Below are 14,828 nucleotides of genomic sequence, written 5' to 3' on the forward strand. Positions count from 1 at the left end.
GAAGACCCTGAACTTGGGGCCCAGGAGAGGGTGCACGAAAGAGGACTGAGAGTAGCGAAGCCCCGCCAACTTGACTGAATAAGGCGAAAAGGAGCGCTGGCGCTCCGTAGTTGCGAAGGGAAGGGGGTCTTGTTAGAAAATCGCCTCTTAAGCAAATTCTGCGATCAGTTTCACCGCAGAAATTTCGTTTGACGTAACTTGAAAATGGTTCGACGGGATCGAAAAGGCAGTGAATAAAAGTCGAGAAGTTCAGTAAAGCAAATTCCAGGGCTGACTGTCGTGTCTGTCCTTATAACGGATGCGGTGATAAGGGGTTGAATCTTCAAGCCCGAGTGTCAAAGCAGGAGAAAACTTTGAAATACAGGGTTGTATGATGCAGGATTCAGCGCTAGTATGGAGTGCAATCGACAAAGAAATTTGCCACAACCCACACGGCTGGAACAAAGGTACTCCAAAGTTGTTTTAGAAAACAGGTAAAAGAGACCACCGACACAGAGGGTACGAGGTCTGGATATATAGAGCTAAAAGTAGGAGGAAGAGGTGGAGTGAAGAGCAAAGGAAAATGCCAAAAAAAGAGGGGCCGGGGGCGAACAGAGATTTCCGCATTGAGGGATAAAAAGAGTCTGGAGCTCGTGTTAGAGGCTCCGAGGCCGCCGAGGAGTGCCCACCACTGGCTGTCGCACCACATCGGCTCACAATTAAGAAGCTCTGATTTTACTTTTCAGCCGTCTGACAGGCGAATGAATGTAATCTAAAATAACTCCGATACCTATTATTATCTTCACTGAAGCTCTCCTTTATCCACTGCCGGATGCGTGGAAACATGTCGGGCATCAGCACGAGGATCCGACAATTCAAGGAATCAAGACTCAAGAGACATGCATTTACGTTTCGGTAATTGGTACCACTGCGGACCACCACGGAGAGTTCCGCATGGATACCAGTGAATGAAGATTTGGTCCAGAGCAAATGCACCAGTGTCCTGCTGTCCAGGCCACGATGTGAATTACTCGCACTCTGATTGGGGAGGATAAAGGAGGTCAGAAGTCACAGTTGATGGGTCAACTTGGATCTTTCTTTCCGCAACAAGATCTGCTTCTGATGCAGAAACTTGATCCTTCTACTTGGCTTTGCAGCTTGTGACTGGAGCGTCCGTGACTTGAGAGTTGCGACCTGAATTCCACCGGTTTTTTGCAATTTACACTGGACGTCCCCGAAATCGGCCTGGATCCAAAAAATTTTCAACTATTTTTCAGTGTGCCAAGCCCTGGTACAGTCATAGCTCATCAATGAATATCGCTTCAAGCTTAGACGAAACAATCACTTCTGAGTGACTGAAAACAACCTAGGAGACCGTTTACTACTACAGGCGCATACTGCCAACCTGGAGAGCAATTGGTTCAACAATTGCCACACTCTCTTGTGTTTACTATCCCTAGTTTGCACACACTTCTGGCTCTGCCTCTGACTGGCTCTCCCCGCAATGTCTTCAAAATCCTTCGTCATTCGGACTCCCTGCTCATCCGCAAATATCGGCCCTGGATTTGATGTAATCGGTCTAGCCCTGTCCCTCTACCTCGAGCTACAAGTGACTGTCGACACTGCTAAAACGTCCTCGCAAAAACCTCTCAACTGTCTCATCACATATGACGACCAGAGCAACAGTACCGAAAAGATCAGTCTGGACCCGGAGGTCAACTTGATCACACGTGTAGCTTTGTACGTACTCAGATGCCATGATCAGAGAGCATTCCCCGTTGAGACCTGTGTTCACATCGTAAATCCCATCCCGCTGGGTCGGGGTCTTGGGTCGTCGGGAACCGCGGTGGTTGCGGGTGTCATGCTGGGGAATGAAGTTGGTCAACTTGGTTTGAGCAAGGATCGGTTGCTTGATTATTGCTTAATGATTGGTAAGGAACCCTGGGTGCAGTTCGACATGCTGCTGCAGCGCGCTAACTCACCGCGCTAACTCACCTACAGAACGACATCCAGATAATGTTGCTGCTTCTTTGTTTGGAGGCTTTGTTGGAACTTACCTCAATGATCTGAAGCCGGAAGATGTAGCACGCAAGGAGATCCCTCTCAGTGAGGTTCTGCCTGCCCCAGCTGGGGGAATTGACACTGGTCGACAACCACCAGAGCCGCCTCTCGGAATCGGCCATTACAGAAAGTTTCAATGGGCCAAACAAATCAAAGCAATTGCTATTATTCCCGACTTTGTGGTGCCCACTGCTAATGCCCGAAATGTTTTACCCACTACTTATTCACGCGCTGATGTGGTATGTTTTCCCCAATTATTCTTTCATCAAAAAGCTCATCTAACTTTGCAGGTCTTCAACTTGCAACGTGCTGCTTTACTTCCAGCAGCCTTAGGGTCGTCCCCACCTGATCCAAACATGATCTATCTAGCTATGCAGGACAGGGTTCACCAACCCTACCGCCAGACACTTATCCCTGGCCTCACAGAGATCCTCCAATCAATGACCCCGGCCACACAGCCTGGCCTTCTTGGAATTTGCCTATCTGGAGCCGGCCCAACCATTCTTGCCTTGGCCACCGACAGATTCGCTGAGATCGCGGAACTCATCATCTCTCGTTTCAGCTCTCAAAACATCTCTTGCCAGTGGAAACTCCTCGAACCGGCCCAGGATGGCGCAATAGTGAATCACTGAACATGCATACATCATGTGTCTTATTTCACGACCATAAATCTGCTAGGAAACCAAACATAGTAGGTGAGACTGGTCCGAGGCAGGATACTCATGTTATTGGCTGGTAAACTTGACATTTATCCGAAAAAAGAATAACGAATAGATATGGAATCAATCGCATTGATATTACCTAGGTTTAGTGCCAGCTAATCTCCTACAATACGCGAGCACGGCGTCAAAAGCTCCAAAAAAGAAATATAATAATGATAAATAAGTAATGATAAATAACAAAGGAGCCCCGCCAGGAAGTTTACTACGCAAACCAGGTGTTGGTGTTTGCGGTTTGACGGCCGGAATACTAGGTAGTAAAGAAAAGTTGGCTCTTTGGCGCAGCAGCAAAATTCATTATGTTCTGCTCTCATATTATAGGTATTACTACAGCCTCGCGGCAGCACCACTTCTACAGATAGCAATACAACTAATTTCCTGAGACCATATTTTATTGCAGCGGCTACCAAAGTTATTAAACAAATATATAGTTCAAGGTGAAGACATAGGCTTTATACCTCTTAACATTCAAGTTTTACGTTACTTTCTAGTAAGCATGTTCACGAGTTCAGGTGTTTCAGTTACTGATGGGTAAAGGGCCTAAAGGCGGTAAACATCTCCGCCCGTTGAGAAGGCGACAGCTGCCTAGACAAGTATTCGTAGCTAAGATGTGACCCACACCACACTTAAGCCTTCCAAACTCAGCAGTTCGTCCATTACAGGGTATACAAGCTCTTCATAATGGACAATATTCTATCGCCTATTCAAGATGCCCTTGAGGGTCAGATCGTAAGTTCTGGTCTCCGCCGTGGCCTATTGCCCTGCCTTCCTTAACTATCATGCCAATCTTTCAATGCTAACCTGTCTATTCCTATCCGAAATAGGATTTCCACGGACAACAAATTACGGAGATATTTTCTACGGCGCTCTTGGTAGTATCCGGAGTGAGTTCAATGTCTTTCTTTTTGCTCCTCGGTACTACGTGCCTCACTGACATGAATGGATGTTCCAAGGTGGTCGCTTCCTTGATCGGATACATCTTCCAAGATATTCACCTGTCGCTCTGGGCCGGTTTGGCTGGTACACTCCTGACTGCACTTATTATTATCCCTCCATGGCCCATTTACAACAAACATCCTGAAAAGTGGCTTGTTCCATTTTCTGGCAGAGCAGGCGTTACGGTAGATGGGGTCAAAGTAGCGTGACATGTGTCGTGGTCTTCATTTTAGATATGAAATGGGATAGCATCGCATTTTTTAATGTCTACATGTTTAATGCTTCGTGAGCCGAAAAGTAATGGTGATTGAAACGAAACTAGAAGAAAAAAAAGCGATGACCGTAAACGCCCACCTAAAAACATTAGCTGCACAGCAGCTTGCCCCATCTCCCGTTGACAAATCTATGCATTTACCGGCCGTATTTCTGAAATTCCCAATCTTTGTTGTCAAGCGGGCACACTTGACGAGTCTTTAGCCAGCGAGAGATGCAGTGAAAGTGGAATGCATGCTAGGCTTTTTGTTAGTGTTGGTCAAGTCAAAATCAGTATTTAGGGAGCACACGCACATTGCAAATTCCCCAGGCTACTGTGCACTCCTCTGTTGTAGATGAACCTTGGTTTGCTTGACACTCAATGCCTATGCCGAAGATATTAGCACCACATTCAAAATTGAATGGGAAACTGTGGGCACAGCATACATAGATCCATAATGTGGTTACGACAAATGGCACAGTTGTCAACGACAATATCCCACGCCCATAGAGCAACAGCATTCCACTATTAACAATTTCCTTTAGCAACGTCTCCATCTCCAAAATCCAGATTCATACGGTGTGGTTGTACCTTCTTTACTTCGAATTTCTTCTTGCCATCACTGGCTCCTTCGGTCTTGGAACCAGCCTTCACCTTGGAGGATGAGGCCTCTTTCATTTCGACGTCGGCCATTCTCAGAGTGTATACTAGTGGTATCGAAGGCCTTGGGTCAGAGAACGGAGAGGAGGGGCAGAGCGGGCTCCGGCGGATTACGTAGTTCGGGGTAGGCTTTATCGGACGTTGCTGGTGGTTCAACAATAAGAGCTATCAATCCACGTTAGTCAAGTCTTTGGGGGAATGTGAATTTCAGTAGAAAAAGTTTCAGCTTCATACCTGGTGAGGTCCTGGTGATGTTATGGAAAGTGAAATAGACAACCTATTGGAAAGCTAGGCTCTTAAAGGTCACTCAAAGGGCTCCGGCCTTGGGACCTGCTGGATTAAGTTTGTATTGTTTGCACTGCCGATTCTGACTCTTGAGTCGTGAGCCGTGACAGCCTAAGCCTGGGGCGAGGGTAGCGTGGGGCGGTCAGGCGCCTTAGTCATGACCCGATCCCCGCCCGATCCATCAACCCAGCCTCATGTCACCACCCAAGGCTTCATTTCGACTCTCTTCCTGACGTTATTTCGAACCATCCGTTTTCAATGTCGCCAATCACACAATAATGTCTCAACCTCCTTTCCCTACTTTTCTTCTTTCCCGTTTACCTATTTAGACTCTACTCTCTCTCTACGAGCTCCGATTCACTACCTTCTCCTTCCGTCCTCGATCGTTTTAATTAGACTGAGCCTCTTCTTCGATCGGATTAGCCATCGTCGTCACGACCGTTAGCTGGGGGCGGCGTCTCTTAGTAGTAATTCAGCGTTGAATTATTCCTCGGTACCGGCTATCGAGAAGTTATTTCTTATCCGTTACTGCCTTCTTTTTTTTTACCTCTGCTATCCCTATTATTATCACTTGTCGCGGGAACTCTTTTATCGCTGCGTCTTAACCTCAAATAAGGCTGTTTATTTATTAAGCCAACCCGTCGCAATGCCGACCCAATCCCCCACCCCTTTGACGCCGAAAGGCCCTCGGAACAATCGTCGTAATCAGAAGAAAACCACAACACCTTCAGCTCAGAATGCGTCAACACTCGCAACACCTCCCTCGTCACCCCCTCGGACCCTGAGTCCCAGGGATGCGACGACTGATTCTTCAGGCACCATCACCTTGTCCAAGAAGAAGGGAAATCGATCCACAAAGAAACCACGCGATACCTCCAGAACATCTCCAGTCAACAAATCCAGCCACCGCCACACCTCCTCACATCCGAACAATAACATTACAACGCCGCATTTGAAAGACACACATTATGCGGGGCCAACCTTCCATGCATCACCCGCGCCTTCAGCTCTACCTATCCCAAGCTTCTTTTCCAAGTCGTTCCCCGATTCTGATTTAGCGCCCACCTTGGAGCATGATAGCGACAGTTTCGATGCCGATGGGGATCTTGAGAATACCCCCTCCAAGCCCAAATCACGCCCGCTTATTCCACAGGAGGAACGAGAGGCGACACCCCTCGATTTTCTTTTTAAGGCTGCGGTTGAAGCTCGAAGATCCCAGCCTCAGAAAAGCCCCGAATCTAGTCCTAGAGACCAGTCACCACAGACCGACTCCAAGGCAATCCAAAACCGGGCGTTTACCAACGACACCAACGGAATGTTTCCATTGGAAATGGGAGGCCCGGATCTACACAATGCGCAAATCGGGCCTTCTTTCGCACCGTCCTACAAGGATCGCATGAACGCTCTACGATCAGCGAGCTCCCCATCTCCAACCTTGCAGGGTCTTAATGAGGACGAGCGGAAGGCCAAAACAGAAGCGTTAAAGAGTTTGCTGCTCAACCCCCGCCCTCAACGACCGTCGTCTACCTCTCACTCGAACCAAAATCTAGCCAATCACAAGCATGAGCGGCCGGGCCTCAGTACGATGGTACCGCATTTTGCGACACCTCTAAGGACCAGTTCGGGCCCACCCATGATGAATCCTCATGGGGATTTGTTGGGCAATAAACCACCTCATCTTGTCTTTGGACCACGCCCGGTTTCGCAGAACGCGAATCTAAGTTCACCACAGAATCGCCAACTACGAGATCCTAGTTTTGGGCCCGGTATTCTTGCTTCCAACCCCGGAAATGCACCAAGCACACCAAGACAAGCATACGGCTCGCCATCCCAAGGTTATCCTCCTCGGATGTTTTCGGCTCAGGAGCAAGATTCAAATTTCTACCCCCAAAATTATTCCAAGTCTCCAGCTCCTCAATATCAGTCTGCCAGTGCGAATTCACCCGTGGTCGACACGAAAAAAATAGAGGATGATCTACGGCGGGTACTGAAACTCGATGCCAACCCGAGTATTCAGTCGAGCAGCATTCAGAGTTCACTCGCATAATGATATTGTTTCTAATACAATACGGGTGATGTCTTTTTACACGGAACTTCCACGATATTAATGGCATCATTATTATTGCAATAAGCAATCGTCCTGTCCCTCACCCGCTTAGGATATGTCCAACAGTTTCAACAATTTCCCTTTACCTGGATTATTCTGAATTCGCTCTTCCCAGGTCTCGATGATCTTTCTTCTCCTTTGTTACTTGATTCAGCAGCTAGATTCATCAGTGGCAAGGTTTCGGTGTTTTGGTATGCTTCATATTACTAGCGGCTGGTTTTGTCACTGGCAAGGTTGATTGATTCGTCAGTGGGGATTGCGTGTATATCCCCCATTCCCTGGTTGCATCAAGCCTGGAGTCCGGTCATGCTTTGAACGAGGTCATTTAAAAGGTATACTTTTGTGTGAGGATTAGCAAGGAATCACCTTTCCTACGCTTCTGTGGTTATGCGTGAAGCCTTATGTTAATATCCTTTTATCTCTATTTTTACATTTTCTTTTACGGTTTTCTTCAGACACTGCTTTTATTTTATATGTTACTTTTCTGTTCTCTATGTTTTGTTGTGCACTTGCTCTTCGCTACCCTATAACCGTGGCGTGTTGTTGCAGTCTTCTTGTTTATTTATTTTTTTTATTCTTGTTTTTCCATATTTCCTACTTGGCTCGAGAATCCACAGCTGAATTGGCCAAGCTTCAATCTCGGTCTTTTCACAGGACCTCTATGTCAAATTTCCTCACGCTCATTATCACAATTCATTCTTTACTTTGTGCGTCATAAGACCCTTATAAGATCCCCATAAAATCTTTGTAAGGTGTGCATAAAGAGTCCTTACTGAAAGCGAAGCAATGATGTAAGCTGTAACAATCATTAGCCAAAATGCATCAAGATTGGGTCAGTATTTGGATTCATGCCGCAATTGGGTGTCTGGTTGGCCAGGAATGTGGATGTTTGTTTTCATCACAAGGCGTTCGGTGAATCCGATTGCAGTATTGCAGTAGTAGTGACACAGGACAAATTCCCGCCCCTGGACCCTGTTTTGATTATCTAAATATGAACAAATGCTAGTTAACTATAACAAAAAGAGTAACCAGGAGTCAATGATACTGGAGTCTGGATAGGAGGGGTTGCGACGAGCGGCACGGAGGCAACAGACTGAGGGGAGATCCAGGCTCCTTCCCAGGGGTCGAGCATAGGGAACTGCGAAGGCAAATTAAACTCTTCTTATTATTGCAAGATTAAGGATTTAAGGATAAATGATAATAATAACAGGCCCAGTCCACAGACTAGCCTAGCCCCAGGAGACCTGAAGAGAAGCCGAAGAAGAGGCATTGATCATCGTTGCTTGTCCGCTTTCTTCCCAAGTTCCCACCTCTTCCTTTCCCTGCACTCAGAGGGACGCCGACGACATCATTTCTATCGCATCCCATTACAGGCTCTTTTTTTATCTTCTTTCCCTCTCCCTCTCCCTCTCCAACTTCGACCTGGATTTTACTTCTTCCTCATTCACTCCTCTTGCTACCCAAAATCACACTTCAGTTTCCACACGCTCTTTTTCGCTCTTTTCCTCCTTGTATCGCGTTTTCTGGGGCCCCCGTCAAACCCTGCGACCCTCCCTTTCCTCGCTCCTCTGGCCGCCTGTCTCCGTTCGCTCGGCCGGCCATATTCCTCCTTGCATGCCCATTATCCAATGATCCGCTGGTGTTTTGCATAAAAGCCTGGAAGAAATCCTTCTGTGTTTACTCTCCTGCCACCGTGCTCTGCTGTTGATCTAGCATCATGTCAAACCCGTGAGTATTTCTTGCAGACTCGGTGTATATCCCCTTTCCTCTCGGCACTTTTCTAATGGCTTGCACTGCGGTAACAGCTTCGGCTCAGCATGGCGCTCCTTTTGGCATACAATGACTTCCTACGACCGCCACGCGTCCCATGACTCCCCCTATCGAACAGGTAGACATGTGCCTCTCAGCCAAAGCCGCCATGAGCCTCTCACATCCATCGCGACAAGCGCTATCGAATCCCGACCGGATCTCACTAGCGCTTACGAGGACGAACAGCCGAATGGCATCAGCTCACCTAACCGTCCCTATTCCCCAGGAATGCGGTCAATGTCTTCTCACACTCGGCGGTCAGGAGACCACGGGGCGGATGGTGCGGAAATCCAGATGCAAAGCTTCCACGACGGGGCACCCCCTCCTCCCCCTGTATCCCATTCGTGGAGAAAGATAGAGCGCTGGCTGGAAAATCATTACGAGGAACTTTACGATAATCTTTGCGAAGGTTGCACCCAGAACGATATCAACGAGCTGGAACACGAACTTGACTGCAGCCTTCCTTTGGAGGTTCGAGAATCTCTGATGAACCACGATGGCCAAGAACGCCCTGGTTTGCCGACTGGCATTATCTTCGGCTGCATGCTCCTTGACTGTGAGGAAATCGTGCAGGAATGGAAGAATTGGAGGACGGTCAATGAAGAGTTTCTCGCCTCTCCAGCAATGGTCAATACTCCGATCCCGAAGGCCACAGCCAGCTCATCTTCTGCCACACCTCCCCCTCAGGCGTCAAACCCAATGTGGCGACAGGACCTGCTCGAGCGACAAGACTCACAACCTCCAGGCGCAGTTCAGAAAGCCTACGCTCATCCCGCTTGGATCCCACTCGCTCGTGATTGGGGTGGCAATTGTATCGCAGTCGACTTAGCCCCTGGACCCGCGGGGAAATGGGGTCAAGTCATTATATTCGGCCGGGATTACGATTGCAAATACGTCATTGCTCGATCTTGGGCCACATTTCTTGCCATTTTCTCAGATGATATTTGCAGCGGCAAGGCTGTCGTGGAAGAGGACTCGAACGAATTGAAGCTCCTGGAATTCAAAGCGCAGAATGTGGAACCACCATACTTAGAGATCATGCGTTGGAGGGCAGATCAAAAATATGGCAGGAAAGCACCTCGCCGCAAGGCACCCAACGGCCTGGGCCTCAACACCAGCACCAAATCTGGGAAGGAGTCACCTTATGGGAGCCCAGGCCCTAGTGAAGAGCGCGGGAGGTCACCACACCGTTTCCCAAATCGCGGTTCTACCCAAAGTCCAAAGACACAATTTGGCATTTCAAGTCCTCTTGCCCGTGTCACCGAGGAGGCTTCGAGCCCAGTCCACGGGACTGCTGAAAGCGAAACCGCCGACGATACTACCGCGCCTGCTATAAAGGAATCCCACAGTGAAGATCTTCTAGAAGTTGCGACTCCGCAGGCCTCGGGAAAGGAGAACGAAGGTTTTGGCGAGCAACAATCTGCGAGTAAGGCGGATTCCGAGAAGTTGCAAAGACGTGAATCAAACCAGGGAACCTCTACGGCCGGCTTGGACAATGAAGTCCTTGGCGAAATGAAGAACGTCGCCATCTAAGCCACGGTCGTATGGTCTGCTTTCTTTCTTTTTTGGGTCTGCATATCATGAACCGCTTCCTTTCACTGTTTTCGCGCGGGGCTTTTATTTTGCTTTTTTACCTTTTGAAGTGTATCCGGCGCAACCGTTGAAATGATGGATTCCATGAAGAATTTTCTCTTTTTTCGATAACCTTGTATAAATTTCCACCATTTTCCTGTTTTTCGGTGATCTCGCTCGGCACCGCTCGCGGTTTCCTACCTTGTTTGACACTGTCCGTTCTACATTACGTGTAACTTTATCTCTACGATCATACAGTACTAGGTACTAGCCCTTTAGTCTTTCCAAGGTTTTGTTTCTTAATCTTTCTTTTGTCCTGCTACCGTACAATAATTTCAAAATTGCTCTTATGGAGGGAGTACTTGAATATAGCGTTTCACGATTTGATGTGACTACCCGGCACCTTACCAGCTCAGAAGACGTCTATATACAACTGCTGTTATTGCTGGGCACTTCCACGATTCAGCTTTGGGTTGTCGGAGCACATGCCAACCCCCCGTTCCTAGCAACTGATAGTCAGCCGCTACAAGCTATTCTCTGATACGTCAGAGACATGACACAATCCGGTATTTCGACGATGTACAGACCCAATTGTCTGTATCTACGAGTCGATTTTTTACGTATTGGGCTGGCCGTGGTAGAACGGCTGGCGATGGCGCCAACCTGGTCATTTTGCTGGTATAGGCAACAGATACTGATAATCCAGTAGCAGTCCGTGATCTTGAAACAGGCTGCTTGGAAACTGGGTAGATGCTTTTGTCTCGGGCTCAGTGGGCACCCAATCGATCGTATGAAGAAAGTGTAAGCAGGTTTCAGACTTAAGCTGATAGCAAGCCTTACGACCATCTTTGGCTGCCTTGACTCCGTGCGGTATTCGCTGTGTAACTAGGCTAACCGCGCTGCTCGTCTCAGTCCCAGTCGTCGTCATCGTCATCCTTGATGGCTCGCGTATTTCCAGTTCGGATACTCCGCCCCTGTTTTCCAGAATCGTCTTCCTCGCCACCACTGTCCGCCTCTGATCCTTCATCGTCTCCAGCATTGAACCTTGTGTGTGACAATATCCCTTTCGCCAACAGCCTTTTCTCTAGGGTCGCCGTACTAAACCCTTCCAACCCATCACTGCCCCCCGACCCCAGCCCTTCAAACCCGAGCACCCTTTCCACTGCCACCCCGTCCGTAAACCCAATCACACAGGGAAGAACCCTTATCTTCAACTTTTCCACGACAAACGGCGTTTCACGCACGTCGACTCTTGCGAATCGCGCGTCTTGATGCCGGGCCGCGAGCGCCCGGATGTGTTCATCCATGGTCGCACAGCGCGCAAAGTCCGGATGTGCAAAGTGGATTACGCATCGCTGTGCCTGGGTAGTGAAATCTAGGAGGGATTGATCGCTGTTTAAGGACGGGTAAAGAGAGTCTTCGATGAGGGTGGTTCTTTGGTTGTTAGATTTTTGCGATGTGGCGAACTCGGTATTGAGTTGTTCGATTCGGTGGGCACGGTAGGTGGTGTCGTCCTCTTCTTCCAAGGCTTTGAAAACGGCGTCATCATCGGAGAGGTCGAGCTCGTCTATGTCTCGTTGGAGCGGTTGGGGGGCGGTGTCATGAGGCATTGCGAAGCTGTGGTATTTCTCTTCTGCGTTGGTTTAGTGTTATGGATATTGGGCTATTGGCTTGGAGGATGTTATTTTCACGACAGGGAGTGGGGAGAATTATGGTAGTGGGGTGCGAAATATTAATATTTAAAGAGATGATCAAGATATATATATAATCTGTGCGAAAACACTGCCGATCCAGGAGATCAGTCTATAACAAAACCGGGTGACACATGTAGCACCAATACAGTCTGGTTCTCGCACAACTCCTACAGCCGAATCAACTGCAATTGCAGAGTTGCATTTACCACCAAGTAGACTCGGAAAGCGGACACAGACCTCAGTCTTCAGACACAGGAACTTGCGCACCGTTTCCGGAGGTGGCGCCAAACTCGATGCAGATGTATTGTCACGTTATTTAATTACTTACTGCCAGGAACTTTTTTGTCCTACCTCACACCCTTTTCACGCGGCACCTTTTACAACTTCCTTCTTCTTTAACCAAATTCGATCTCTTTAGTCGCGTTGTCACTCCCTTTCTTCTGAGCCACTCCGATAGCCTCAAATCCCTCGTCCATTTGCCACACCACCGGTTTTCGAACGCTTGATTGCGGGATCCCCCTTTGTCGCCTCAACCCCAGACACCTTACCGACGTTCTAGTGCCTTGACATCCAACATGGCGGACAGCAGAAAACCCGATGAGTACGCGATTGAGATGGAGAAGTTGGACCAAAGTAAAAAAATTCAGGCGCCGTATTCGCCGCCTCAGTCGCGGAGTTCCTCGTCGAGTTCAGTCGCCAACAATGCTGCTTTCTCCGTTCTGGCATACTGCGGCTCATCTATTTTGATGACCGTCATGAATAAATACGTGCTCTCTGCGAATTTCAATTTAAATTTTTTCCTCCTGTGTGTACAGGTATGCTTGGACCTTTCCAAAGTGTCGGGATTGCTATATGCTGACTATGCGCTGGCTTTAGTCTCTCGTATGCATCACTGCCATCCAAACATGCAAATACTGTGGCCTTATCACATATCGTGACTTTAATCTAGATGAGGCTAGAAAGTGTACGTACCTTGAGAGCTCGCTAGTGTTTCCGACGAAGCTGACGGTTCCTTCATACAGGGTTCCCCATAACTCTCCTACTCATTGGTATGATTTACACCGGATCTAAGGCATTGCAATTTCTTTCGATCCCGGTCTACACCATTTTCAAAAACCTGACCATCATCCTAATCGCATACGGAGAGGTCTTGTGGTTCGGTGGCTCGGTCACAAACCTCACTCTATTCTCGTTCGGACTTATGGTTTTTAGCTCCGTCATCGCTGCCTGGGCCGACATCAAGCACGCAGTTGAAAGTAATGGCGATGCGACGTCAAAAGTTTCCACCTTGAATGCTGGATATATTTGGATGTTAATTAACTGTCTCTGCACGTCGTCTTATGTCCTGGGCATGCGCAAGAGGATCAAGTTGACCAACTTCAAGGATTTTGATAGTGAGTGTGTCTTCGGTGATTTTAGGTTTGATCACTCTAACCTGTCTCCTATCTAGCCATGTTCTACAACAACCTCCTTTCGATTCCTGTTCTCATCGTCTGTTCCGGTTTCCTGGAAGATTGGTCACCTGCGAATATCACCCAGAATTTCCCCCCTGCTGACCGCAACGGCATTATGTTTGCCATGATCCTGTCCGGGTTGTCTACGGTGTTCATTTCTTATACATCCGCTTGGTGTGTTCGTGTCACTTCATCTACCACCTACTCAATGGTTGGTGCCCTCAACAAGCTTCCAATTGCTATCTCTGGATTGGTCTTCTTCGACGCCCCCGTTACTTTCCCTAGCGTGTCCGCCATTCTAGTTGGGTTTGTTAGTGGTATCGTGTACGCCGTTGCGAAGATCAAGCAAAACGCCAAGCCAAAGGTCGGGATTCTGCCAACCTCCAACCCAGTCAGCGCCAGCAGCCAGAGCATGAGGGATTCGTTGCGCTCGTGAATCATGACTCGTTAATGCAGAGAAATAGTCGCCCACGATCCAGTTTTCACCCTGGAATATGCGATCACGTTTTGTGCTTGCGGAATTGATATTGTAGGTGTGGCCGGCTTATTTGAGATTGCTTCCGTGTCAGTAGGTGTTGGTGGCTGTGTACTCAATTTTGCTCATGGATAGAATCCCCAATTGGCTGCACTTTGCGTTCTATATTCTTTGAGCTCACCTGATGCCCCCTATAATGCCCTTGTTCTCGCAGTAAACACAGCACCCTTTGCCATCACAAGTGCCCTTTAGTGATACTGGGGTTTGCTATCGCGTTCAAGCTCTTGCATTCGCTGGAGCCGGAAGGCATGGACTTCATCAGTCACAGAACAAAACCGATGTCCGCTGCCTGGTGATGAATGTTGTATATATTGTTATTTATATTATTTAATTAGGGTATAGAAAGCGTTTATTTTTATTCATATTTTATTTATATTTTATACTCATTTTCATTCTTATTTTTATTTGGGAAGCGATACATTGTGTAGGTAGGACCCGGCCTTAAATATTTCACATTCTGTCGAGTCTCGGGCCGCCGCTGGTAAGAGACCCGACGAAGCTTCCAACTCTAAATTTTATATCAAAAGCAACAAATAAAACCCAACGCTTTCATTCACGTTCCCCTAATTTCCATTGTTGATATCTCATTTTAAGCCCCTATATAACGCTGAATACCGCTATTTAGCCTCGACCCCGGAAAAAGAAGAACAGAAATCCAAGTACGAAAAAGGCCCATGACGAAACCAAAAAGAGCCCGAGTCCAGCAGCAACACCAACATGCGCGCTCCAATCCCAATACGGGCCATGGAACAGGCAAGAAGCAT

At 48.0% G+C, this 14,828-nt stretch overlaps 7 protein-coding genes across 7 annotated transcripts; 5 read left to right on the plus strand and 2 right to left on the minus strand.

Moving 5' to 3' along the window:
- Positions 1 to 1,483: 1,483 nt before the first annotated feature.
- On the plus strand, positions 1,484 to 2,672 carry THR1 (homoserine kinase; the record flags this gene model as incomplete). The annotated part of the gene is made up of 3 exons (XM_041695292.1): positions 1,484 to 1,910; positions 1,981 to 2,279; positions 2,331 to 2,672. The coding sequence occupies 3 exons, from the start codon at positions 1,484 to 1,486 to the stop codon at positions 2,670 to 2,672; spliced, it is 1,068 nt and encodes a 355-aa protein (XP_041561037.1).
- A 768-nt stretch (positions 2,673 to 3,440) lies between these two features.
- Positions 3,441 to 3,904, plus strand: APUU_70422S (signal peptidase complex subunit 1; the record flags this gene model as incomplete). Its single annotated transcript, XM_041695293.1, has 3 exons — positions 3,441 to 3,488; positions 3,584 to 3,643; positions 3,713 to 3,904. The coding sequence occupies 3 exons, from the start codon at positions 3,441 to 3,443 to the stop codon at positions 3,902 to 3,904; spliced, it is 300 nt and encodes a 99-aa protein (XP_041561038.1).
- A 202-nt stretch (positions 3,905 to 4,106) lies between these two features.
- Positions 4,107 to 4,641, minus strand: RBX1 (SCF ubiquitin ligase complex subunit HRT1; the record flags this gene model as incomplete). The annotated part of the gene is made up of 4 exons (XM_041695294.1): positions 4,107 to 4,205; positions 4,263 to 4,333; positions 4,395 to 4,473; positions 4,540 to 4,641. The coding sequence occupies 4 exons, from the start codon at positions 4,639 to 4,641 to the stop codon at positions 4,107 to 4,109; spliced, it is 351 nt and encodes a 116-aa protein (XP_041561039.1).
- Positions 4,642 to 5,539: 898 nt separating this feature from the next.
- APUU_70424S (uncharacterized protein) lies at positions 5,540 to 6,940 on the plus strand (the record flags this gene model as incomplete). Its single annotated transcript, XM_041695295.1, has 1 exon — positions 5,540 to 6,940. The coding sequence occupies one exon, from the start codon at positions 5,540 to 5,542 to the stop codon at positions 6,938 to 6,940; it is 1,401 nt and encodes a 466-aa protein (XP_041561040.1).
- A 1,777-nt stretch (positions 6,941 to 8,717) lies between these two features.
- SMI1 (SMI1/KNR4 family protein) lies at positions 8,718 to 10,342 on the plus strand (the record flags this gene model as incomplete). The annotated part of the gene is made up of 2 exons (XM_041695296.1): positions 8,718 to 8,728; positions 8,806 to 10,342. 2 exons carry the CDS (start codon positions 8,718 to 8,720, stop codon positions 10,340 to 10,342), a joined length of 1,548 nt encoding a protein of 515 aa, XP_041561041.1.
- A 947-nt stretch (positions 10,343 to 11,289) lies between these two features.
- Positions 11,290 to 11,991, minus strand: APUU_70426A (thioredoxin domain-containing protein; the record flags this gene model as incomplete). The annotated part of the gene is made up of 1 exon (XM_041695297.1): positions 11,290 to 11,991. One exon carries the CDS (start codon positions 11,989 to 11,991, stop codon positions 11,290 to 11,292), a length of 702 nt encoding a protein of 233 aa, XP_041561042.1.
- Positions 11,992 to 12,650: 659 nt separating this feature from the next.
- Positions 12,651 to 13,965, plus strand: gmtA (GDP-mannose transporter; the record flags this gene model as incomplete). The annotated part of the gene is made up of 4 exons (XM_041695298.1): positions 12,651 to 12,890; positions 12,952 to 13,039; positions 13,098 to 13,469; positions 13,526 to 13,965. The coding sequence occupies 4 exons, from the start codon at positions 12,651 to 12,653 to the stop codon at positions 13,963 to 13,965; spliced, it is 1,140 nt and encodes a 379-aa protein (XP_041561043.1).
- Between the last annotated feature and the right edge of the window lie 863 nt (positions 13,966 to 14,828).

This window comes from Aspergillus puulaauensis, chromosome 7 (genome assembly GCF_016861865.1).
Source record: "Aspergillus puulaauensis MK2 DNA, chromosome 7, nearly complete sequence".
Taxonomy (NCBI): Eukaryota; Fungi; Ascomycota; class Eurotiomycetes; order Eurotiales; family Aspergillaceae; genus Aspergillus; species Aspergillus puulaauensis.